At 42.2% G+C, this 27638-nt stretch overlaps 1 protein-coding gene across 1 annotated transcript in view; it reads left to right on the forward strand.

The window, feature by feature from the left end:
- The window catches only part of ATIC (5-aminoimidazole-4-carboxamide ribonucleotide formyltransferase/IMP cyclohydrolase), a 1003526-nt gene that overhangs the window by 96697 nt on the left and 879191 nt on the right, over nucleotides 1-27638 (forward strand). The window contains exon 5 of the mRNA XM_044075723.1: nucleotides 18477-18565. Within this exon, the coding sequence (XP_043931658.1) occupies nucleotides 18477-18565 (89 nt within the window). The remainder of the gene's footprint in view (nucleotides 1-18476; nucleotides 18566-27638) is intronic.

The raw sequence follows: 27638 nt of genomic DNA on the forward strand, positions 1-27638 counted from the left end.
AAATATGCGGTGGGTGGGCCTTGGATCCTGGACCCAGCTCCAGACCTATTGACTCATCAGTCGGGACAGACTCGTCCATCCCTCCGAACTCTGACTCGCTGCTTGGCTACTCCACTTCCTTCCTTAGTCAGACAGCATAACCTTACCCCAGAGGTAACCAGAAAAACAAATGTGGAAACCAAACCAAGAAAACAAAAGTACGGATAACTCAGGAACTCCAATTTAAATATCCTGGGGTTTATTAGGCTCCAATAAAATCCACAGCAGCAAAAAATACGAACAGCACAGTCCGAACTCCACAAGCATAAACGCCCTTCAAAGTCACTGCGCAGTGACTTTGAAGGGCGTTTATGCTTGTGGAGTTCAGACTGTGCTGTTTGTATTTTTTGCTGCTGTGGATTTTATTGGAGCCTAATAAACCCCAGGATATTTAAATTGGAGTTCCTGAGTTATCCGTACTTTTGTTTTCTTACCCCAGAGGTACTACAGATTCTGTCCTCCTCTCATAAGTCTTCTACTAGAAAGATTTACTCTAGTAAATTTTATTTATTTATTTATTTATTTCAGTTTGATTACCGGGGAAGTCCACTGGGCCATGAAGTGCCCATTTTCAGTGGCCCGGGGAGAAAAGCTCCAAGAACAGTATAATAGAATATAGGTTACAGAATAAAGCTCCAAGAACAGTATAATACAATATAGGTTACAGAATGCAAATAAAGATTACAAATAAAAAAATACATACAATATAGTTTGTAAAAACAAGTAGGGTTACTACATTTGAGAGTTGAAGAGAACTTGATGGCATATTTTTTTTTTGGAGGTTTGCTATTTGGGCTGAGCAGCGTGACCTTAATCCCCTCACAGCCCCTGTGTCAGCGGTGTTGGATTTCTTGGCGGCACTTTTTAGATAGGGTTCCGCTGTCTCCACTATAAAGGTTCAATTGGCAGCGATCTCCATCACGTAGCTCATGAGCCTTCCATCATGGGTCATAAGCTGTGTAAAGCCTTTCTAAAAGGAGCCTAGTTAATTTGCCCCCCAATTTCGCAACCCGTTCTACCATGGGACATGGTGCTCTGAGCTTTGACGTCTCCTCCCTTCGAGCCTGCAGCCACTTGCAAATTAAAATTCTTATGGAAGACTGCATTTTTGGTAGCCATTACTTCAGCTAGAAGGGTATCAGAGCTTCAAGCCCTTTCTGTCAAACCTCCTTATTTGATTTTTCACAACAGAGTATCTCTAAGACTAAATCCTTCCTTTCTCCCTAAGGTGTCTTCTGCATTTGGTCTCCAACAGGCTATTGAGCTACCAGTCTTTTTTTCCACAATTTTCCAACAAAGCAGAATACATATTTAACCAGTTGGATGTACATAGACAATTGAGGTTTTATTTGAATAGGACACAACAGGAGAGAAAATCGGACCAGTTTGTGTCCTTTTCGCACAACAGAATTGGCAGATCTGTAACCAAGGCCACCATCGCTAAGTGGATTAGAGATTGCATTTCATTCATTTATGCATTGAAGGGTAGGAATCTTTTCTTTTCAGTGAAGGTGCATTCTACCAGGGCTATGGCAACTTGTGGCCTTTCACGCTAGGCTGTCCGTGGATGAGATTTGTGCAGCGGCTACTTGGTCTTCTCCACATACCTTTATTTCTCATTATAAATTGGACATGGCATCTAGAGGTTGTGCTTCCTTTGGTTCCACAGTGCTCAGGAGTGTTTTCCAGTGAGCCTTCCAGGATTTAGGTGCTAGGGACGCTGTCCCATCAGTATTGAATGTAGGCGAGATAGGATCACATTACGTCTCTTAGTTATGTACTTACCATAACGATAGATGTATGTGATCCATCTCTCCTACATTCTTACATACCTGCCCTCCTTCCCCCTTCCTGTTGGATTTGGAGGAGACAAGTATTGTTTGATTCCCATGAGGATATTATTTTTTCTCTCCTCTTGCACTTGTCTCTTGTGTGTTCTGTGGGTGGAAGAATGTGTTGGGGGCAAACTAGATCTGGTGTTTTGGGCGTGGTGCATCCTGGGATATAGGGTTGGCCCAGCCAATGAGAGACTTCGTGCTAGTCAGAACGGCCGAGTCGGAGCGGATTCTCTGCTCCGAACCCATCAGTATTGAATGTAGGCGAGATGGATCACATACATCTATCGTTATGGTAAGTACATAACTAAGTTATCGCCTTTGGGGAAAAAAACATGTACCCATGAATTACCATATAGGTGGTAGTACACTAAACACTGTGATAAGAGACTTGGGGACACAGGTGGACAGTGGTCTCACCTTCGATAACCACATTGCCACAACAGTCAGGAAATCCTTCTATGTGGCACACCTCATCACGAAGGGCTTTTCATCCAGAAAAAGGTCATTGTCCCACTGTACTCATCCCTCATTAGACCCATTATAGAATTCAATGCCCCGTTTGGTATGTACCTCTCAAGACATCTACAACAACCGGAAAGGCCGCAAAGAATCACAGGTCTAAAGCAGTTGCCCTATGCTGACCACCTTAAAAAAATCCAGCTATACTCTGTCACACACCGTCTACTCAGAGGCGATCTCTACTTAACATACAAGGCCAAGTCAAACCCTGAGCTGTTGGACATGCTACACTTCTCCCAATCCCTCAGAGCCACAAGCTCCAGGGATCTAAACTTTGTCATCACAATAAACAAAACATGCTGGAGGGATAGGTTCCTGACCCAGAGACTCCCCAGACTCTGGAATAGGTTGCCCATACATGTCAAGCAGAGTGCCTCTTTGGCCCTCTTCAAAAGGAACCTTGACTATTGGATGGGAGAAAGGAAATTCACCCCAGGGATCAGGTCAGTCGCCCTGCTAGACAGGGGTCCATTGAAGTAAATAGCATGGGAAGAAATAGCCAGGGAATTGTAATGGCTAGGCTTGTATAGACCGTAGGGCTGATAGCCTAGTACCAACCTATGAACCTTTCAGACTCTTCTTGCCATCCAGTACGAGTGCTCAATACTAGGGGCCTCCCTGTCATAAGGCTTAATCGTATTCACATGGTACATTTTGTGCTGTTGTCTCCTGACTACCAAATTTACCATGTAGTTCACATCATTGATTTTTCTCACCACCTCAAATGGTCTCCCTCAAGATGCTTATAACTTGTTTCTAGCAGGAACAAGTACCCCATTACCTTCTGTCCCTCAGCATACTCCAGAGTCAGAGCATTCCTGTCATACTACTCTCTTGTTGAGCCACTGCTAGATTCTCTTGAGCTAAGCCCATGAGCTTCCTTAAGTCTTGTCCAAAAGTTGAGAGCATAAGCCACAGCAGACATTGTGAGATTCACTCACATTCCCACTCCTTTTGAATTAAATCTAAAGGCCCCCTCACCCTATGATCATATAAAAACTCAAAATGTGAAAAACCTGTAGATTCCTGTGGTGGTACTTGTACTCACAGAGGGACAAATACTTGTGCCACTCCCTTTTGAACACCCCTGTGGAAGAAATTGCCGTATCACTCCCTTTTGAACTGGTCTGCAAATGTCTGTAGCATAGTCTTCAATGTAGTTTAACATGTCCACAAGACCATTAGTCTGGGGATGGTAGGGGTTGGTCTTTACATGTTTCACGCCACATTGCTTCCACAGACAAGTCAGCAGGTGTGACATGAAGTTGACACCTCCATCAGGATTTCCCATGGAAAACCTACTGTGCTGAAAGATTTCTATCAAAGTACTTGCCTCAGGCTCTGGTAGAATAGTCTACTACCACCAAGGTGTATTTCTTTCCTTTAGAACCTGGAGTACCCAGGGGTCCCACAATATCCAAAGCCACTCTCTCTGAAATGGATTTTCAATAACCGGCAAAGCAAAGGCATTAACAGAGCCTTATCCTTGTTCCCTGCTTTACCAACTTTTTGGCACTGTTCACAAGTCTTACAGTATCCCACCACATCCTAGACCAAATAGAAATTTTGCAGAGTATGTCTTATGCCCAAATGTCCTAAGGAAGGAATGTCCTGCATTATGGCTGAGTGGCAGACAGTAGGCTCTAGACACTACCAGCTGCCATATCACTTCACCTTCTAGCTCACCTCCAGGAGTCCATTCTCTGTCCTCGCAGTCATTGTCCAAGGGAACATCAGTACCTGAACCCACCAGCAGCTGTGGCTCACGTTCAGACTTACTGCTGTCAGATAGCACCTTCTCTGAAACAGCCACCATGCCAGTCCCAGCTGCAGGTATGAGATCTTTCAAGGTCTCTGACTGCTGGACCTAACTGCGTGTCACTGCATGTACACAAGATTCTGCATCATCGGTCATTCCCGATCAGGAAATCTGTAGGAATGTCCTCAAACACACCTACTTGCTTGGTTCCTCTTCCACCCTCCCAGTCGAGATGAACCCTAGCCAAAGGTATTTGGAATGTGGTCCCTCCCAGTGCACTGACTGGGGTGGACTGCCCAAGCAAGTACTGCTCTTCTCTAACTACTGCAGGCCTCACAGTGGTTATATCAGAAGCTGTGTCCCAGTTACCCGTTTACCATCTACTAAGATTGGATATAAATTTTGGTGATAATTTGGCATCCCAGTTGTTTCTAAACAACTTGCCACTGGCAGTTTATCACCACTTGCTGGCTCCTTCACCTTCTGTTTCTCACTTTTCCTCGATGGATACTTGACTGCTGTGTCCCCCCTCTGTTTACACTTGAAACATCTAATCCCTAACCTTGCACTTGGATTAGTAGTTTCCCTTGTTACTGGTGTACTGTGTTGCTTGCCAAGTAGAGATCCCCTTTTCTCTACAACTTTTCTGCAGAGTTGCACTTGAGGTCTGCTAACCAGACTCTCATTTCATTAGGCAAAGTATTAAGGGCTTGTTCCCTCACCAGAAGATCTGCCAGTCTCTCAGAAGTGGTGATCTGACACCCACTCGCCCATCTGTGAAAGTATGTACTTAAGCCAGCAATATAATCACATAACACTTTCATCTGCCTTGCGTCTGTGCTCACGAGACATTTTCTTAAACGTTTAATGTGTAAGCTAGAAACAGTCAAGCAAGGAACACTTCACTTTTTCATAAGTCAAGCTACATCATTTAACTTTGCTACAGCCTTTACAGCTTTACCTATGGAGTAAGGGAGTCAGGAGCCGAACCCAGAGCTCGTGGTCAACATCATATTTTATTTTATTTATTTATTCCAGTTTGATGACCGGAGAGGTCCACTGGGCTCTGGGAGCCTGTTTTCAGTGAAGGCCCGGGGAGAAAAGCTCCAACAATACATAGTTACATGAAAAATTGCTAAGAAACTGTGCATAACTGACAGAACATGTAGCATTCATAAAGAAACTATTATAATTTTGTTTAGGTGTAAAAAAAACAGGCAAATGGCCTTGAGGCTAGATTTTACAGTATAGTTATGTATACATAATACAAATGAGCAAGATTAGCTAGGTGAGGAGGTTAACCAGGAGTAAAAGTGTAGGAGACCTTGAGAGGTATAGGGAGAAGAGTACAGTTGCATTTCCTGTTTGAGTAAAGGTGAGAATGAAGAAGGGTTTTAAAGTTTTCGAGGTTATCGCAGGTCCTAAGAGTGGAGGGAAGAGCATTCCATTTTTTTGCTAAGGTGAAGAAAAGCAGAAGTTGACCAGCTGGGTGCTTGGGTTTGTGGATTGTGATTAGGTTTTGGTGGGTAGGTCTAAGTGTTCTATGGGGAGTATATGGTTGTAGGATATTGGATAGTGCAGGGCACTTGGTAGGTTGGAATAGTAGTCTATAGGCAGTCGTGATTTGGAGAAAGTCAAGTTGGTTATGGAGTTCAAGCCAGTTTAATGAGTGAAGGGAAGGAACAGTGATGAGCGAAAGATTGGCTTTGGTAGCAAATCTGGAGATTTTATTGTAACATATTTCTAGTTTGGAGGATAGTGAGGAGGATAAATTAGTAAGCAGAGGGGCGCCATACAGTAGAGAGGGAAGGAGATAAGAAGTGGCGAGAGTTAGTCTGGTAGCAGGAGAGAGGAAGTGGTTGTTTCTATAAAGTAGGCAGAGTTTTAGGTGTGTTTTTCTTGTTTAGCTTGACGTGAGTATTAAATTTTAGGTGTTCATCAATAGTTGCACCAAGAAGTTTGGCGGAGGGAACGACCTCTAAAATGGAGTTATGGCTAATTATTTGGAATGAGTTTTTATCAGTAGGGGAGGACTTAGAAGAAGAGAATGGAAGGTTTTTAGTTTTGTTAGCATTTAATGAGAGGTGATTTTGGAGCATCCAGTTTTCGGTAGTAGGGAAGGCTGTTTGTGTCTAGTTAGAGATCTGTTAAGTTGGAGGTGCCGCAGATCAAAGTCAGCATATTTAACAATTTTAGTATTTGGTATGGCCTTGTAAAAGTCATTAATAAAGATGTTGAATAGAATTGGGCCAAGTATGGATCCTTGGGATACTCAGTGGTGGTAGGATGGAAGGTGGAGGTGCCCTGGCCCCATTTGACAGCCTGGGACCTGTCGGAAAGATAGCTGGAAAACCAGGAGAGAGTTTTGTGGGAGAGATTGAGATGACAGATGATTTAGAAGGTGGGTGTGGGAGATGGTATCAAAAGCTTTAGATAAGTCAAACAGAACTGAGTATACTAAATTACCGGAGTCACTGGCTAAATTGACTGTGAAAGAAGGGCAGTGTTGGTACTATGTCCTAGGTGGAAACCGTGTTTGGTAGGAGAGAGCAGCTGGTGTTTGGTAAGGAATGGCAAGAGCTGAAGGTGGATGCATTTTTCAAGGAGTTTAGAGAGAGGGGAAAGTATGGCTATGGGGCGGAAATTAGATACGTTACAGTTTTTGCCACCCTTATGAAGTGGAAGAATATATGCAGTGTGTCATAGTTTGGGTACATAGGATTCAAGTAGGGATCTATTGATCAGGATGCTAATAGGGAGAGCAATACCATCGAAGGCTATTTTTAAGGAGGAGGAGGGAATGTTGTCTGGGGCATTGGAGCAAGGCTTTAGTTTAGAGTAGCTTCTTTATTTGGTAGTTGGAAATGGGTTTTGAGTTCGAAAGTAAGGGGGAGAGGAGAGAGAGGATGTTTGGTTGGGGTGGTGTTGAGAGTTGTTGGTAAAGGTCTTAGTTAGCTCAGCAATAGAAGTGGTGAAGAAGGTGTTGAATAGTGATGCAATTTCAAGGTCAGATTTGCTGGTGTCGGGGCAGGGATTGTTTTTAGTACCTGGCCTAAGGAGAGAGTTGATAGAGTTCCAAATTTTGGGGGGGGGGTTTGCATGATTGTTTGCATTTTGATGTAATAGGACTTTTTATCTTTGATAACTTGTTTTTTGACAAGGTTTCTTAGTTTGTATTTAAGTAAGATGTCTGGTTATTTAGTTTGGAGGTATGTTTTCCAGGTTTTATCTCTTTGTAGCATAATCTTTTTGGTATATTTGGTAAGCCACGGGGTGGTCTTAGTTTTTACTCTTTGTTCTTACTGGAGCTAGGGAGTTAAGGACATTTAAGAAAGTTGAATTGAAAAAGTCAACGGCTGAGTCTAATGGAAGAGTTTTCAGGGGTTCCAATTGGTATTCCTGAATGAATCAGAGAAGGTAGTAGGGTTAAAGTTAGAGAGGTTCTGAGTGTGGATAAACTCGTGAGAGAGTGGGGGGGGTGAGGGAAGCTCGATGGGTAAAGTCAGGGAGGTGGTGGTCTAATGGGTCTGGTATGACACCAGATTGTATCACTTTATTGGGATGAGATACTAGGATCCAGTCTAGTATAGAGCCTGGGGGGTTGGTTTTGTTGGGTCTAGTGATGGTGTTAGTAAGTAGAGTGTAGTTAAATAGATTGACATGGTGGGGTTAGGGTTGTTGATTCTGTTCCAGTCTATATTTACATCACCCAATATGTAGGTTTCCAGTTTAATATTTGAGGAGGCCCAAGACAGGATGTCTTCCAGGGTGTTGGTGTTACCTGGAGGGAATATTGAGGGAAATGAAGCAGATGCTTTTATGATAGTTAATTTTTAGAAGACCTGCTACAAGTTCAGCATTATTAAAAGAAGGGATGGGATTAGGATATGGAGTAAAGGACAGCTGGTTGGAGTAGACTAGTGCAACACCACCACCTCGAGTCCTTAGACGGTCAGATCGAAGAGATTGAAATCCAGGGGGAAGGAATTGAGTCCCTTATGGGAGGTTTTAGCCAGGTTTCAGAGATGGCTACAATGTCAGGTGAGTTGAGTGAGCCAGGCATGAAACTGTTTTTATTTTTTAGGCTTTGGACGTTGATGTTGAGGAATTTGAGGTATTTATTGGTGGAATTAGAGGTATTTATTATTGGAATTATTGTGGGAGCTAGTGTGGTTAGTAGGTGAGAAGTTTAGTCCTGGATTAGGGTGAATGTCACCGGCTAAGCAGAGATAAGTGAGATAAGGAATAAGTTATTTTGGTTTGTACTTGGTTAGAAGTGTCTGGTAATGAAAAGGTCTGGGTTTGTAGTATTTAGTAGTGATTGGGAGAAGTTTTACTTTGAAGAGGAGGGAACTAAAGAGGCTGAGATGTTATGGAAGTGTGTTGTGTGGGGGAGGTGGGGAGGCAGAGGTGGAGGGTATAGATGGAAGTGAGTATAGGAGGTGGCATGGTATAGAGGAAGTAGAAGGATGAGGGAGGAAGTGGAAATAAAGATTTTAGGAGTAGGAGAGTGCATGATAGGTGGGGCCTGTTGGATGTAATAGAGAGGAGGTTAAGGGACTTAGGAGGGAAGTGGTGAGGTAGTGAGAGGCAGGTGGGGTGGAGGGAAAGTGGTGAGGTAGTGAGAGGCAGGTGGGGTGGAGGGAAAGTGGTGAGGTAGTGAGAGGCAGGTGGGGTGGAGGGAAAGTGTTTGTCAGCAGTCAGGAAATCTCAAGGCAGGATACACCAGGGAATGATGTACACGTGGCATGACAAAACTTTGGTTCTTTTGAGTGTTAGTACAGGTTCTGCTCAAGGGACCAGTACAGCACTGGGAAAGTAAGCGTTCACTTTAGATGGATTTCAACAGTCAGGAAATTCAGGATTCCAAAATTGATACAGTTGTTTCATACTACTCAAACGTTGTACATATATGTTACATGAGCAAAACCATTAAATACTGCTTATCCAAATTCAGTCAAAAGACAACAACAATTCAGTACAGAATGGGTTTTGCGACACGAAAAGAGAAATCTTTGTCAGCAAGTACTAATACAACATGGATTCAGTTGGGAACATCATCTTGTAGGGCATTAAAAGATTTAGAGAGATCAGGAACTGGTAAATACCGACAAGCATTAACTCCCTTTTGAGTGAAATCAGCGTTGCGAGGATCTTGCCCTGCGAGTACAGCTATGGTAATAGCTGCAGATAACTCTATGGCCTCCACTAGTCTTTTGGCTCATGCAACTAGTAGTGTTGATTCAGGATCATTAGAAGCCTAGACGAGTGCAGCAGTTGGTGTTCCTTTTAAGGGACATAACCTTTTTCCTCTGCCAGAGCCTTTACCGATAAAACAGGGACACCGGATATTATCTACATACCTTCTCAAAAATATGAATAAATCTGTTATCCCCATCCCTGTCCTGAGGAAAAAGTTTATTGAAGTTTTCAGCTTCTGGGGTCCTGTTATTCCCTTCTCCATTACCTCTATGACCCTCTCAAAGGGTTTTGTAGCTCATTTCATGCTGGCACTGCCTCTCGTTTTCCTCTGCTTCTAAATGTCTGACCTTCAGTTTATGTTGACGCTGTTTCTCCGCATCCTCCAGTTGATATTCTCGCTACTTTTCCCTTTCCTCAGCCTCCAGTTCATGTCTCCTTAACTCTAGACAGATTCTTAGGTTCTGTGAAGAAAATGAGGACGGTCTTGTCTCTGCAGGCTGCACATCACTAACACCAAACTGGATATCCTCCGGCTGGTCTGAGCTTTGGCTGCAACCAAGGCTGAAATTATTGCTTCTTTGGTCCAGTTGGCATAAATCCTTTGGCTTCAGATTCCTTGGCCACCTGGATTTTTGTCCGCTTGCTAAAATCTTCTGCTGACATCCTTGCTTGCTATCCCTGACTATTTAACTAAAAAATAAATTAAAACTGTGGTGGATTGAAATTCTGAATGTTTACCTTGTGGCTGATGAGTGCACACCATAATGACCACTATCCACAGGCCACTGGACTCCAGTTAAAAATCCCACACCACTGGCACCAATTATGTAGCGTCTGGCTAATATCCACTACACTGCCACCAATTAAATGGCATCCCTTACTATCCTGGGTCAGTAACTAAGGAGCTTCAATCCTCACTACTGAAATAATCCCAATTTTCCCTTAGGAGCACAAAGGAACATGCTCTATTTTTCTCTGGAACTAGACTATGTACCTCTGTCCAACCAAATGTATTTTTCTTATTACACACTTCAGAGTAAAGTGTCCCAATTTAAGACCTCCGATTTACTCTCACTCAGTCTCACACATCCAAACACTTCTGAGAAAGCCTGACAGATTTCCAGCTGTGCCTATTTCCCAAAATAAATACAGAAATGCTGCCACCATTCAGAGGGCCTTCATGCCCTTCAAAAGGGGTGAAGAATTATGAAAATGATTAAATGATAGCTATGACCCGAACAGCTAGGCCTCTGGGTGACCTGGGGAGCATCGAAGTGGTAGAAGCACACTCTCTAATCGCTAAAGAAAAACACTGGATCTGATGTACTGATGGGTTATCGGTTCCATCCTCAGAACCGAGCCAGCCAGTATCAAGCTTGTGTCCGCCAAAAACTCTCGAGCCAGGGTCCTATCCAGAATGCTGTACTCCCTGTTACCTCAGATCTCGTTTGCCACATTGCTGAACAGCCGTGTCAAGCCACTCTCAGCCAAGTGTCTGATGTTTTGACAGTTTATATGTTACTGTAAACTTTTCTCAAAAGTTTATTCTAATATTTCTACCCTATCGCACACTTTAGACTCTCTCCCTCTAATCTTTTCCCTTTATTGCTCTCTTCTTACCTTGTGGTAATTCTCCATTGCCATCATTGGTATTCTTCCTTTTTCTCTTTTTACTCTTTTCTTGGGTAGCCTTTATTCTTCCTTGTGCTACTGTGCTTCTCCACACCAACTATGTCGGATAAGAAGAGTTCCGTTGTTTTCAAGCAGTGCAAGGACTGCGGCTGTAAGTTACTACTTTCCGATGGCCATGACTTGTCTACTGTTTTAATGTCTCCCACTTGACTCTAGATCCTCCACGTGGGATTTGTAAAAATTTCTCTACCAGGACTCTGTGAGAGGAAGAATAAGTTAATTTTGAAAGGTCTCCTTTCTCTGAGGCTATTTCTGTGTCGGAGGGCTCACCCCTCCTTTACACCCCACAAAAGGCATTCTTCCTCTTCATTGAAGTCACTCCCATCTTCTCCATCTGGAGATCATAGGGAGCCTACTCACAAAAAGGTGAAATTGATTACTATGGCGCTGCCACTTGTGACCCTGTTGGATCCAGGCTCGGCACCACCCCAAATGATCCTGACTACAGCCATGTCTCCTTTATCGATATCGGCACGGGAGTTCCCGGTGCAGACAACTATGGTTCCGACAGTTCTGTCGCAACCCATAATGGCACCATCAGTACAGGTTCAATCCCCTTCGGCACCATTGGTACAGTCACCTTCGGCTCAAGTATGACTGTTCTGTACTCCACGGTGCAGACTTTTCCGGCACAGACATGTACTTTGGTGCACTCTTTCTTGGCACCGTCCTTATTGCCGGTGCAGACACTTTCCACTACGACACCGTATCCTTCAGGGCAGACTTTTGCCTTTACAGTGCAGACACCTTCAACTACTACAGAGCTGACCTCTTCGGCACGGACCTTTTCTACACAGATTTCTTCTGTGCAGACTTCCTCTGCTCCGAGCTCTGTACCTGTTGAATTAGCAAGGACCAAATATTCCCGTTCACTGGATCCTTTTGCAAGCAGTCAGCCATAATCGCAGTCAGCCTTCTCCATGAGGTCAACAAAGAGCCTTTCTGAGCAGGATGTGGTGCGACTTCTTGACCAGTTGCTTGTGGCCAGAGGTTTCTCAACCGTCGAAGTCCATGTTCCCTCATTCAGGAGTGTATTTTTGCCTCAAACCCCAACATTTACTCCTTCGACTTCCATTCAAGTTTCAAAGCCTATTACTTTTGACAGCAGCTTCCCTTCCTCAGACTCCAGTAGTGGATCTCACTTTGGAACCAGAGTCATCCTTGTGGCCCTCAGTGCACTGGGCATCGGGCTCTTCTCAGGCCAGTGGCTGTGCCTTTGGGGAGGGCATTCCTGGCTCCACACCTATTTATTTATTATTTATTTTCTATGGTACCTTCCAGGGATGCTCTCTCTTACGGCTCACGGTCCTTTTGAGACTCTTGGTCTGAGGGCGGGTTGGCCAGGGTGGAGTGTGACCCCGGTTATGAGGTTGCAGTGCTCTGTTCCAGGCTCATACCCCTCTTTGGGCGGGCCAGCCTTCCAGGCCATGGAGAGGGCACTTGCTTCCGCTGGCAAAGCTCATTTGTCAGAGTCCCCCCCCCCCCCCCCTGTGCCGCAACTGCCACAAGCTTCAACCCCCGGACACTGGGCACAAGAGCTTCAGGTCTCTCCTCAGGGGACCCCCTCTTTGCAGTCTTCCCCAGAACCTCCCACTAAGGAAGCACTTCGACAAAACATTGTGCAAAAGGAAGCACATGGACTCCACTGAGGAGTCATTGACTGAAGATACAGATTTTGATGACTGGAGAAGGGTCCCCACGGTTACCTTGTAATGAGGTGTCCTTTGGTGACATCCTTGAGATCCTTAGAGGGGTGACTGGAAGCCCTCTAATCCTTCCTCTGAGAAATCCGTATTCCTGCAAGCTTTTCGTGCCCGGCCCCCTACCTCCTGGGTCACCCCGCCTGCTGATGATCCCATCCAGCTCATCGTACAACGAGCATGGAAGGCTCCTGGTACCATGAAAACAATACCCAAGAGGCCAGACAAAATATATCGCCCCCCCCCACCCCCCCCGCGCAGAGCACCCCAACTGGTCACGTGGTCTTCCAGTAGGCGCTGTGGTGGTGGCAGCTGCTACTAAGAAGGATTTGGCAGAAGAGCCAAACTGTCCATCCGCCCAACAAGGCGTTCCAGGCGATTGACAGGTTAGGGAAGCATATGTTTGCTTAATCGACCTTTGCCGTAAGGTCTTTGAATTATTTGGCACATTTTACCAGGTTTCAGCGAGATCTTGTCAACCATCTCTCTGAAACCTTGACAGGTGCTGTTTCTGACGAAGTCCGTGATAATGTGGCTTCCCAGATAGCCACCCTAGAGTCTATTTCCAACTTTTCCATGTGTCTTATTTCTCACACAAAGGAAGGGGTGGCTAGACCAGCAGGTGCAGGGATTGTCGCCAGACTACATGCTTGGATGCGCCTTTGTGGACTCCTTTAAGGCTTCCTTCATGAATGCACCCATAGAGGCCACTTCTTTGTTTGGCCCTAAAGTCAAGGATACGCTGGCACGGTGCGAACAAGATGGCAAGACCTTGTCTGCCATTGGTGTCTGACACTCCACTCCTCTGCAATTCTACTCCAGAAATCAGAGGAGTGGAAAGATCTGGTACAAGAGCTCACAGGGTTTTTTTCGAGGCCACGGTGGTGCAGAGGTTAGTGTTGCCTCACAGTAAGAGGTTCTCCCATTCGATTCTCGGCTGGAGCACCTTCTGTGTGGAGTCTGCATGTCCTCCCTGCGGTCGAGTGACATTTAAAGACATGCAGGTAGGTGCTGGCGTGAATGGGTGTGCCTTCTTTGAAGGTTTGGCATTGGGCTGGCACCTCTCCACCATAGAAATCCACTGCCAGTCATTAGCGGACCGGAGTTCCGCTGTGGCGACCCCTAACCGGGAAAAGCAGAAAGACACTACTTTTTACATGCCGAGTTTTCCCCTAGAGGCAGAGGGGGGAAACTCCGTCTCCCCTTTCGGGCAGAGGAGGTCCGTGAAACCGGGCTTCCAGAGTTTCTTTCTCTGGCCAACCCTATCAGCGCTCCTGAAGCGTTGCTAGACTGCTTACCTCTGGATGGGGTCGGGGGTAATTTTTTTCTTGTACCCAGCTGCCTGGCAAAAGATGACACTTTTTTTGGTACAACGGATTATATCCAGAGGCTATCACATCCCCGTCCATCTTTGCCCAGTCTTATCAAGAGTGTTACCCGATGTTCCACCCAGTCAAAGGGAAACAGGAGCACACAAAATCAAAAAGCTGCTACAAAATGTCATCTAGACGGTCCCCCCAGACCAGATAGGATCCAGACTACTCTAGGTTCTTTTTAGTGCCAAGAAAGACAGGGGACTGGAGATCAATTCTGGATCTCAGTACACTAAACAAATTTGTAAAAACAGAGAAATTCTGGATGGTCACGGTTCAGTCTATCCTTCCTCTTCTGGAAGAAGAATATTGGATTTGCTCTGTAGATTTTCAAAATGCGCATTACCAATTAAAGATGGACAAACTCTCAAGATACCTCCGCTTCTGTATGAGCCGGTCACTACCAGTTTCGAGCCCTGCCCTTCGGTCTCTCTACAGCCCCCAGAGTGTTCACAAAAGGCATGGCAGTGGTTCTCACTCACTTGCGACTTCAAGGATTCCAGGCATTTCCATATCTAGATGACTGGCTCCTTACCGCCCCCACCAAGCGTCTACTGGAAGAAGCCCTACATTATACTCTCTTAACATCGCAAAGCCTGGGAATCGCTATAAACTGGGAGAAATCCAACACAACCCCAACTCAGTCTTTGGAATTCATAGGAGTACTGTTGGACGCAAGAAATTGCACAGCATCCCTTCCAGAACACAGACTTCAGAGAATGACAAGTTCAACCATTGCTCTGTCACCACAAATCCCCAGCTCTATCTGTCCTTCAGCTATTGGGATCAGTGGCAGCTTCAATCACCATTGTTCCCCCTAGCCAGATTTCACATGAGACTTCAATAGCTACTTCTTACTCAGTGGTACCCTCTCCAAAAAATCCTTTGTCCTTTCAAATAAGTGTGACTCGGAGATGCAAGCAAGATTTACTCTGGTGGATGTCTCAAAATCCCCAACAATGGTCTCGCCCTTTCACCACCCCCCATCTACCGAGAGCCATGATGCGGTGGGAGGGGGGCTATCTCAGGGAAACTCTGTCCAAGGCACCTGGTCAAAGACAGAAGCCCTTTTGCATATCAGTGTCCTGGAACTGAGGGCGGTGTTTCTAGCGTTGCAAGCACTTCACTCCAACCTTCTGTCAGGGACTATTGCGATCCAATCGGGCAACATGTCAGTGGTCTGGTACATCAACAAACAAGGGGGCACCAGATCTTACCCGCTATGCCGAGAGGCCTTGAGAATATGGCAGTGGGTGATAGCTCATAACCACTTTCTGATTGCAACGCACATTCCCAGGTGCTCCAGTGTGATAGCAGACAAATTGAGGAGATGCATTTTACAGCCTCACGAATGGTGCCTCAACCCTCTGATAGTGGCAAAAATCTTCCACCACTCAGCCTTGCTGTGACCTATTTGCCTCCCCAACCAACTACAAGTGCAGCAACTACTTTGCCCTGATCCCCCCTTGGGGATGCTCTAGTCCACGCTTGGCCCTCGGGTCTCCTTTATGCCTATCCACCTCTTCCCTTCATCTCTCGATTTTTCTAGAGAGAGCATGACAGTTGAAGAGCAAAGTGATCCTCATTGCTCCATATTGGCCTTGACAAGTCTGGTTTCCCTTCCTCTGGCCTCACCTACTAGATCAATCATGGATCCTCAGTCCATCACCAGTGTCTGTCCCATCCGCACGGTCTGATTCACCCCAGTCTAACAACCCTCTACTTCCTAGGATTGCCAAGCATGAAAACCTTTCGTCCTCTCTGCGCAGTATTCTTATTGCATCTCATAAATCATCCATTTGTTAAGATAGATTAGGTCTGGTGGAAGAGGTTCCCTGTATGGGCAGCAGATAAGCAAATAGACCCCTTGTCAGCTCCAGTCTCGGTGGTATTAGATTACTTATCACATCTTTTCCACTCTGTGGTGTCTGCCTCTACTATTCATGTACATTTAGCTGCCATCTCAAATTTTCATATCTGTTTTCAAGATTCTTCACTTATGTCACACAGACTCTGTAAGACTTTCTTGAAAGGAGACTTTCTTGAAAGGGGTTATCCACTTTAGAGAACCCATACAACCTTTGGATTTGGCATTGGTTCTGCAAGCTTTAACAGCGCCACCCTTTGAACCTGCGTCCTCTTGTTTTGTAAGATATCTCTCTTGGAAAACTTTCTTTTGCAATCATATCAGCCAGACGATTGTCAGAATTTCAGGCCTTGTGCATCAAACCTTCTTATCTTATCTTCCATAAGGATAGGGTATCACTGAGAACCAATTCTACCTTTTTACCAAAAGTTGTGCAGAGCGATCTATCAAACAGTCTATTGATCTCCCAGTGTTCTTTCCCAACCATTCTAACAAGGGAGAGTATTGCTTGCACTTCTTGGATGTTCATAGGCAAATAAGATTTTATCTCCACAGAACAAAATCTACCCGTAAATCAGACCAACAGTTTCTGGCTTTTTCTGGACCTAGACGGGGTCATCCTGTATCTAAAGTTACATTGGCTTCATGGTTGAGAAATTGTATTACCTTTATCTACAACAAAAACTCTCTCACCTTGCCCCATAGACTCAAAGCACATTCTACAAGATCTATGGCAACGTCAGCAGCTTTCCGTGCTAAGGCTTCCCTCAATGATATTTGCAGCTGCAACTTGGGCTAAACATCATACCTTTATTCTTCATTACAAATTGGACTTGGTCTCCAGGGATAGAGCTTCCTTTGGTTCCATTGTGTTCAGGAATGTCCCTCCATGAGGGCCACCCAGGAATACAGGTAACTGGGGACTCTGTCCCATCAGTAAGGAATGAACGAAGATTAACAACATCAGATAAAGAAGTCTTGCCATAACGTTCCATCTGTGGTGTTGATCTTCGTTCATCCATTACTTCCAACCAGAGATTCTTGGTTGATTTCATGTACTCTTTTTGTAGATCTTTTATGACCAGAGCTAGCCTCTACTTTTATCTATTAACTTGTAAACTCGATCTGAGGTAACAGGGAATAGAGCATTCTGGGTAGGACCTTGGCTTGAGATTTTTTGACTGACACGAGCTTGATATGTGCCGGCAAGGTTCTGAGGATGGAACCGATAACCCATCAGTAATGAGCAAAGATCAACAACACGGATGGAACGTTATGGTAAGACATAACCTCTTTTTTCCCAGCCTATTGTGAAATAATGGGGAAAAAAATTAATAAGTAAAAATTACAAAATTGAAAACCACTCTCAAATATTAGAATTCAATAACCAGAAATGTAAATCAAATTGCAGGATAGGAATCCATTATTCAAGAATTGTCTTCTAAACTTTCCTGATTCTAACTAAAGAAATACTATCCCTGATCTTCTCTAAGATTTAATAGAAAGGACAAGGAAAGCTTAGTTTTCTTGTTCTCTATTCTTGGTGTCTACTGACTGCTCAGTACTTGACAAACTGCACTTCAGTTTCACTGTTGAATTTCAAAATATAACTGCCAGCTTATAAACAAGATTCTTTCTGTCAATCAACTGTTTAAACAGTATCGGCAACAAGGAAATTCCAGTGACCTCACTCACTGTTCAGCTGATTCTACAGAGTCTGTACTTTAGCATGTCCTAACATGTGCAGTTATAACTGTATCAAAGCAATGACAGATTCTTTAAGCACTCTGTTTAAACAGGAAAATACTCTACATTTACATTTCCCCATTTGGACATGCTGGCATACAATACAAGCTATTATAAGAATATGCACAAATCTCATGCCAGACACGCTAACACAGATGGCAGTGTTTTTCAGTTTCTTCACAGATGTCTTTATAAATAAAATTTGGGAATTTCCCCCTCTCACTGTCATAAGTTGCTAATTTGCTTCAATAACATAATTAAAAAGAAATGCTGCTTCCGGTGTAGTACTATAGTTTGATACAGAACATGTTTGCATTTTATGGGAGGGAATGTTCTGCAGTTTGCATTATACTTGTTGCAAATTAGCAAGAAAGTTACGTTTGGCCCTAATAAGGGAATTGTGGCTCTTAAGCAAAACCATGTATGGCTTTAGTTAGGCAAAGCTTGTGTATGCAGTAGTTTTCTTGAGACATGGTAGCATCACAGTGACTCATTACTTATAAGAACCAATTTTTATAAAAGAAGGCCTTTACAGAGTGTGGATTTGTTTTGGAAGGCAGGTGTGTGTACATGTGTGTTGGGGTGTGGCTCCTACCAGAGTTTCTTGTATTCACATTTTCTTTCTTCAGTAATATTTTGCATGACATTGCATCTTGTAAATGTGAATGATACACTCAATTTGTGAAAGACAATTCTGAATTTATAAATTAACAAACCTGTTAAACACTTCCTGTCTTTCAGGGTTGTAGCCTGCAATTTGTATCCCTTTGTTAAAACTGTATCCTCTCCTGGTGTCACAGTTGAAGAGGCAGTGGAACAGATTGACATTGGTAAGTAAGTGTAATAGAGTCATTAATGTGATGCATACCGTGTTGAATCTGTACACTGAGGAGATAAAACATAAACTGTGGTTCTGGCAACAAATGAAAAATTGGCTCATTAGGAAAAAAAAATAAATCTACCTTTAAAAATAGCTTACTTCCTTTTCTGCCCTTCATAAGTTTGTAACAAATATCAAAAGTGCCAAAGTACTGCAAGCAGACAATCCAAAAGGAAAAACCACTTTAATGACAAAACACAGCAGAGCTTTCGGACATAATCCTTCTTCAATACTACAAACTTATAAAATTTCTTTCATCTTATATACAGGTCCAAAGTAGTCATGTGGTTAGCAGCCCAAAAATCACATGACCATAAGTATCACTCAATAAGGCAAAGTTAAAACAACACAGATGGCAATGATTCTATAGTACAAAAAAAAAAAAAATTAAATAATTTAAAATTCAGCTTGCTAATATGATTAATAATCAGTTGCACATAAAATTCATATTATAAAATTCATATTGTAGAAACAATATACATAATTATAAATTCAATCTACTGAGCTTAACCAAAATTGGTTTAAGGCTCAGCATACTGTTCAAGCCAGGAGAACGGTCACCAGCAAACCTTAAAATCCACTCATATTCTTTAATTTCTAAGAAGTTATTTATATCACCACCTCTTGGGGAGGGGAAAACAATGTCAATAACCCTGAATTTAAAAACATGATCTTGTCCACAATCTAACATATGCTTATATAAAGCATTTGTTTCGACACATCTTCTAATTTCAGACTTATGCTCTGTAATCCTCTCTTTCAACCTACGAGTGGTTTTGCCTACATAAAAAGATTTGCATAACACACAGGTAGCCAAATACACTATATGTGTTGTGTGACAAGTAGCTGAAACATAAAATTTAAAAGTTTTCCCTGTTACTGGATGAACAAAAAGGTCACTCCCTGTGTCAAAAATATCTCCACAGCATGAACAATTGTGGCATTTACATGTACCATACTTAGAGGAAAGCATTTTCACAATGTTGGTAGAAAAATCCTTATAACATAATGAATTTTTTAAAGTTCTCATGTTCCTATAGGCAAATAAAGGTCTATCACCCAATAAGGCCTTTAGTTCATTTGAAGCCATTAGTATCAACCAGTTCTTAAATATTATTTGCTTTATGGATGGTGTTGTAAGACTATATGCAGTTACATATCTAGTCACGTCCATACGCACATTCGTACTATTCATAGGTAAGGCATCTGACTCCAGTGGGTCAGATAGGAAGGTAGGAGCAAACTTAGTCTTCCTCTCCTGCATCACCTTATCTTTCTCCACAGAGAGTAGGACATTATCATATCCACTAGCAGAAAAATCCGCTAACATATCCTTTAATTGTAACTCAAAACAGCAGTCATCAGTGTTAAGCCTACTCAACCTTCCTAACTGGGACCTCACAATACCTTTAAAGATGTGTGGTGCATGCATGCTATGAAAGTGGGTGTATCTACCAGCACACACATCCTTTCTATGTGACTTAGTATTCATATGTCCATCCTTAAATATAACTTCTACATCCAAAAACACAATTTCAGTCTTGGAACAGCTCATTTTAAACTTTAGAAAGGAAGAAGCTCTATTCAAATAGTCCAAAAACATATTCAATATATCCAAACTGCCCTTCCAAAGTAGGAAACAATCGTCTACAAAACGTTGGAAAAAATGTTGTCTATAAGGGTTTAGATCACTCAAAATATGCTTACTTTCCCACTGGTAGAGCACTAGGTTAGCATAGGTGTTGGCTATGGAAGTACCCATAGCCACACCAGTGAGCTGAAGGTACGTAAGTTCATTAAAGAGGAAAACATTATTCTTTAAAACCACATCTAGAAGGCTACACCACGTTTCTATTTTACCATAATCAGGGTTTGGACATGAAGTCAAAAAATCTCTCAAAAGGTCAATCCCATCATCATTCGGTATGACCGTGAAAAGAGAGACAGACAATGTTCCTTCTCAGTGTCATAGCTTACTCGTAACTTCTGTAAAAAATCAAGTGTGTCACGTAGAACTGAATCACAATTATTCAAAAAAGGTTGTAACTGACAATGTAAATAAACTGACAGTAGTTCGGTCACCCAACCTGCTCCTGAGACGATGGGTCTCATAGGTGGATCCATGATTGACTTATGGATCTTAGGTATTCCATATAGGCGGGGTGTCACAGGACAAGGAACTGTTAAATTAAATAAATCAAGATCTATCTGACCCTGCAGCTGTAAGTTATAGATGACCATATTAACATAAGATATACGTTTTTTTACATCCATGCCAGTGATGCGTTTAAAAGCAGTAGTATCCTCCAGCAAACAGGACATAGTATCTTAAGTATTTGTCACGTTCCATGAGCACCACTACCCCTCCCTTATCAGCTTGTTTAATTATTATTTCTTTACAGGAGCACAGATCTTTAAATGCTTTAAACTCATCCAGTGTCAAGTTGTACTCATTCCTTTTACTCTTATTACTACTCTCATACAATTGCCTAATTTGTACTTCACACAAATCATGAAAAGCCTTCACTATTGGTACAGCAATAGGTACTAAAGTACTGAGGCGCTTAAAGCCTCTTTCTACTATAGATGATTGACCAAACAATAACTTTAAGTTTAACATTCTGGTGAATTTTTTCAAGTCAGTTAGTGCAGACACCAGGTCATTTCCACCTGAAGGAATAAAGTTAAGCCCCTTTGAAAGTACTGATATATGGGCTTCTTGTAGCTGGAACGTTGATAAATTCAACGTACCTTTAATTATTTTCGGCCCATCTTGGCTGTTGAGCTTCCTTTTATTAGATGCCTCTGAGCGTACAACTGGGGAATTCCTCTGCGTCGTCTGTCGTTCTTTCACGGTTTCAGGTCGCTCCAGTGAAAAACGCTTTGAAGCAAAACTAAAAGTTAGTTGCTGTGATTTCCTCCCCACCTCATCATTTGTATTTCCAGGCGTTGTGATCACTCGCTTCGGTGTTACACAGGAATTAGAAGTCTCTGCTCCTATGGCTGGCGTTACGTGGGTCAAACCATTCGCAGATTCAGATGGGGGGGGTTGTACTACATGCCTTTTATTCTGTTAATTAGAAACTGCATTAACGTCACTAATATCGTCCAAAGTATCCAGGTTACTTCTTGTTTTGACTTTATGAGCGTACGAGTATTCATTTTTGGATCTATTGCTGTTATTTATAGGGATGTTCTCCCTGGGCCAAGAGAAGATATTCCCTCTGCCAAAATCATTGATGTCACGAACAAGTTTTCGTTTTTTAGTTGCTTCCATTCTGGCATCCAAGGTTTGTAGTCTCCCTACCATGTCATGAAAATGGTTAGACATATTTGAAAAGATAGGCATAGCCAATATATCATTTTCAAGGGTACAAATATCTTTCTTCAGGTCTTCCTCTATAGATAAAAAATACTCATTCATGAGCAACATATAGTCCAAGCCTAATTGGATATTCAGCTGTTGCCACTTTTTTAGCAGCTCTGGGTATGCGTTCCCATATGAGGGCATTTTAAGAATACGTAGCCCTCTGGGAACAATCCCTCTGTCCATGTATGCTAAAAACGTTGTCATTGCAAACGTTTAAAAGTGTTAGCTTTCTTTCTAATGTTTGTAACACTTTGTTAAATTCAGAGACAGCATCTGTGTCAGGTACAGCAGGATCCACAATTACAGGATTCATTTCCTCAGCAAAAGTTAATAAAGGATTTGTCTCAACATTTATTAGAGACTTAACAGAAACAGTTACACTTGCCATATCAGACTAGCAGGCTGCAAGACTGACCTTGATGGTGGAAAATCCTCACGGCAAATATATAACAAATATCAAAAGTGTCCTTTTTTAATCCTTCTTCAATACTACAAACTTATAAAATTTCTTTCATCTTATATACAGGCCCAAAGTAGTCATGTGGTTAGCAGCCCAAAAATCACATGACCATAAGGCTGCTAACCACATGACTGCTTTGGGCCTGTATATAAGATGAAAGAAATTTTATAAGTTTGTAGTATTGAAGAAGGATTATGTCCGAAAGCTCTGCTGTGTTTTGTCATTAAAGTGTTTTTTTCCTTTTGGATTGTCTTCATAAGTTTGTACCATTTGTTAACTTTAGTTTGATTTTGCTACTGCTACTAGTTCTAGTTCTCTAAATTGTAACCTTTATTATACCATGCCCCCCCCAAAAACGTGCACGCTGATTGGCCAGCGTGCACATTGTAAATCGAGTTATACCAGTGGAAAAAGGTCCGGTCGCCCGGACTTTTTTCCATTAGTATAACTCTACTTTTAAAACACTGTCTCGCTATGTTAAATGGGTTTAACATAGCGAGACAGGTTTTTAAAAAAAAAGCAACGGAGAAAGCAAGATCTCCGTTGCTTTTTTTACTGTTTCGCTATGTTAAATGGGTTTAACATAGCGAGACAGTTTTAAAATAAGCAACGGACATCTCCGTTGCTTATTTTAAAACTGTCTCGCTATGTTAAACCCATTTAACATAGCGAAAACAGTAAAAAAAAAAAAAAAAAAAAAAAAGCAACTGAGATCTTGCTTTCTCCGTTGCTTTTGCCCACAGCTCTGATGTACTGCGCAGGCGTGCAGTACATCAGAACTGCCGCGGATGCCAGACATCTGCGGAAGGGCAGTAAACAGGCATTATACTATGCCATTATTTAAGAAAAGTAATAGTTTCTTTTCTTAAATAATGTCATGGTATAATAGCAATAACCCACTTCTGGGTGTGGGTAATGCTGTATTTACCCACGATTGGCTTTGTTTGGTCCCTCTGGACCAAACCATGCCAACCGTGGGTAAATCCAGCATTACCCACACCCAGGCGTGGGTTATTGCTATATTAACTCGCATCTTTTTACTTGTTTGGTCTCGGTTACCATCCCTGAAATACATTAAAATTTTCTGTTTTTTTCTCTTCTGTTCCTTTTCCTTTGCTGTTCATGTGTGATTACATGGAAAATCCTTGTACGCCTTGACTTGTGATGTAAACAGACCATTTTTGTTGCCTGTAATGAATCCTTCTATCCATAACCTAGCATGTTCTTTTAAAGTATATTTCTGTGTATAGCTTTATCTTGATTTAAGCAGTTTTTACGCTGGTATTTTTCAAGCCAAGTATATTTAATTTTTTGTGCTTCTGCCCTGTAACTGTATCAGTGAACTAGTAGAAACTTTTTTTGTTTTCATGCAGTATTGTTTATAAATACATGAGAAGGTTAGCACTAGTACTGATTTGGGTACCCTTCCTAATTTATCTTTGCATTGGGTGTCAGACTTGAATTTGCTCCATAAGTGATTGGTGTACATATTTGATTTCATGGCCTTGCAGTTGCAGATTTGGCAACTCTGGGTTTAACCTTTTTGCTATGATGCAGGACTCGAAAGATTACAAGTACCAAGAATGTAGGGGTACAGGGGAGATTGTGTGTTGGGGGGCATCCTTGTGCTGAAACTGAAATTGTTCACTTGTATAGTGTCTGTTCATGTGCCCTACAAATACAAGATGCAAAAAAGTGAGTAAGGGAGACTTTCTTCCTGATCTTCACACACACCTGTAAGTGTCCGTGTTATGGGAAGGCTTTTTAAAGTTTGTACACATTACTAAGGTGGGTGGAGGCCACCCCCTCCACCCCAACCCTAGCCCTATCCCTTGCCTTAAAAAGAAAAAAAAAATTTTTTTAACACTGCCACTACACAAGACAGACTTGCACACATACTACCAGCATGACATCCACCACCTAATCTCTGAAAATTCTCACACTTCATGCTACGTACAAAAACTAACTCCATCCTAGTGTGTGTGTTTATATTTATATATTTTGCTTTTGAATCCTTTTTTGAGTATTGGTGTTTTGATTTTAGTTTCAAGTGTCAATTATGTTGGGGCCTCGCTTAGTCATGAATCTCCTTGCAGCTCGCTGTGTCATGTCATTGTTTACCCATGTTTCCTATGAACCACTACAAAGAAAAGGTGCTTACTTAACCTTTTGTGTTATATTTGTACAGTGCTTAAATTTATAGTTACTGGTCCACTGTAGGACCTTACATTGTTTAGAGTTTGTCAGCTTTGTTATATACACTGGTAACTGTGCAAAGTCCTTTTGAAGCTCTTTAGTAATAGTACACTGGTGTTGGCTTGCTGTGCATGGCAGAAGCCTGTACATTGATTCGTCAAGATGTCTGGACAATATAAAACTAAGGGCACATCTGTCTACTAAGAATTTTCAGTTACTTTGTTACTCTGTATGTTGACTGAATTACTTCAAATCCAGTTCACCACACCACTTTGTACTAGCTTAATGCTTATGATCTTTCAACCAGGTAGTAGAATTTTTTGTTCTTATGGCTGCAGTTGTGGCAGCCCCATTAATTTAGGCCAGCGATACAGCTACCATGCTAAAATGCACTGTTTGCCTTTAACTCTGTTCAGCAGTCACAGTGCAGCTGTGACTTTGTGGTAATTTTTTCATTTTATTTCATCTTTATCAACTTTGCCCCAGCTACATTTGAAAAGGCTAGCAACATCTCTAATGTCCTCTGTAAATAGTAACAACTAATGAGTGGATAGATCTAACTGGGCAGAACTGTAGAGAAGAAAGTACTCCTGTTTGGCTCTTGGCATGACTAGCAGGATAGGAAGACATACTGAGAATAACTTTTCAATTATGCAAGATTCAGGTTAACATTTGACAGCGCCTGTAGTAATCAGTTATTCAACTTGCTGTTTTGAAGTGCGTTGAGTTTCAAGATTGGGGTAATACTTATCAGAAGCTGTATATAGATGACAAACATGCACTTCAGCTGAATTGCAAGTTTTGCATACAACCTGTTTTTAATTTTATTTTACTAGTGTGTGTGCTCCCCGAAGGTTCGTCTGATTGGTTTTACTAGTTTTTCAAGTGCAATTTAAGGTTAACATGCTTACTCTTGTTATGACTTTATGCATTAACAATGTGCATTGTTAAAGTGGATTGTAATCCTTGGTCGCTAAATTCTGCCTTATGCTGTATTAAAATTTGCAATGAATTGGCTAATGTTTTTTCTTTCTTTCTTTAGTATATAAAATGGCAGCTCTTCATTTGGGTGTAGTGTAACTTTTGACACTGAAGTCCACCTGGGTACCAAACTACTTTGTTACTGATGCACAGCTGTTTGTAGACATTTAAAAAAATGAAGCTATTTTTTCCAAACTTAGTTGCTTAGATGTAAAATGTTGGATAACAGATGGTTGAGCTAGATATCCAGGTAAAGTTGCATATGTGGTTTTATACGGTAACCTAGGAGCAGTCTCTGTGACTTGCAGAATTTTACAGTGGGTAAATGTAGGTTGTTGGAATCCAACCCCAGACTACTGCAGGGTATAGGACTAATGGCATGTAGTCTTGAACACCTGCACAGAACTGCGAAGGAACTAGTAGTGACTTTGTCCGCATTTAGGGCTGTGCAGAGATTCTGTACAATTCAACACTAGAGAAAGTTCTTTTTTTGTAAGAAGGTAGGGTATTTGAGTAATGTACATTATTGCAGACCACATAACTATGTGGGTATCTTTATTATGTTATAAAATAGAGAATGAATGTATCATGTATTGAAAAGAAAGGGAAATGGATAAAAGCATTTTGAGGATGTTTTTGTTTCCATCAGACCATTTTCAGCCCCAGGGGCCATGTTAAAGCATGTACATTTAATCGGTTATAATACTGTGTGACATACATGTATATCTCTTCTGTCCAGCAGAACCCACTGTTGATGCATTTTAACACAAGCTACTTTACAAATACATTTTTAACACCAGCATCTGTACAAATCAGTGTGATAGGCAAATGACAAAATTATTTACAAAACTCCAGCTAGCTATGCTGGCATATGTTACACATGTACCACTGGGTTTATTTTATTTACACTTGGCCTAGTGTAATTAACGCATTCAGCTACCATTTTAGTGGAGACTAGAGGTGGTTGGAGGTCACACTGTCTAGGGAATGTCTGCCGAGCACTGATGAAATTACCATACTTTTTTTTGACAAGTGCTGTGAACTGTCTTACATCACCTGAGCTGCCACCCACTCTGACAGATGGGGTCATGGTTTACTGTCTCATGTAAAGGTTGGCACACTTTGGAATGCAGTGATCCCTATATAGTGAACTGCAGTATCAGTACTGGAAAATGAATGCAAGTGCCTCTGCTGGAAATGAGATCCAACAGCCTTCTGGTCTTGTAGTACCAAAGGCAAGTATACTACCCTTCTGGGCCACTGACACTCCAGTTAGTTACTGTTCTCTCAGTACTATGACTCTACAATCTTGTTTGCCGACTTTCTGTTCTGAAAAAGCCAACTAATTACTTCAGTAACAGAACTTGGTGCCACACTTCAGTTTAATTTGTCCCCCAAGTGAAATTGGTGTGAGATACCATTGTCATTTGATGGTACCATTGTCACTATTTGTGTAGCCAGTGGGATTGCTGCAGTGCTTTTTGTCACTGATATTGACTAAGGGAGATGCCTTCATTTCTTTCCTAGTCTTCACACTTTGATATTGAATGGCCGACTGTTGCTCCTTTCTTAGTGTTCAGTTTTTTCCCCATGGAGCCATTGTACCAGCTGCTTTAATGTGAACTGTATTCCTGTATATGGCAGTCTGTTCTGCAGCCTTCTTTGTATGTTATACTTCTGTATTTCCTTGAATGGATGGTAAAGCTGTATGCCTCCTCTTCATCCTGTATTCTTTTACAGTGATTCTAGTCTTATGCCCACTCCTTCCCACATGTCACTAGCTGTTTTTGGGGATTGTGTTCCTCGCCTGTGAGATGGGCAAGTTTTGGTGTTTTTTTTTTTTCCTCTCCATAATCCCCCCCATAGTCCGTTAATTTTACTAGCCCTCTTAGTTTCCTAGTCTACTGATGCCATATTCCTTCCACAGTAAATTGGGGGGCACTGTCCTTCCTTCCATATTTTAATACATTGTGTTGCATTTAAAATGCTGGGGCTTGTTTGGGTATGTGGATCAGC

The sequence above is a fragment of the Protopterus annectens genome, chromosome 6.part1, assembly GCF_019279795.1.
Source record: "Protopterus annectens isolate FY-2018-M chromosome 6.part1, PAN1.0, whole genome shotgun sequence".
Classification (NCBI taxonomy): domain Eukaryota; kingdom Metazoa; phylum Chordata; order Ceratodontiformes; family Protopteridae; genus Protopterus; species Protopterus annectens.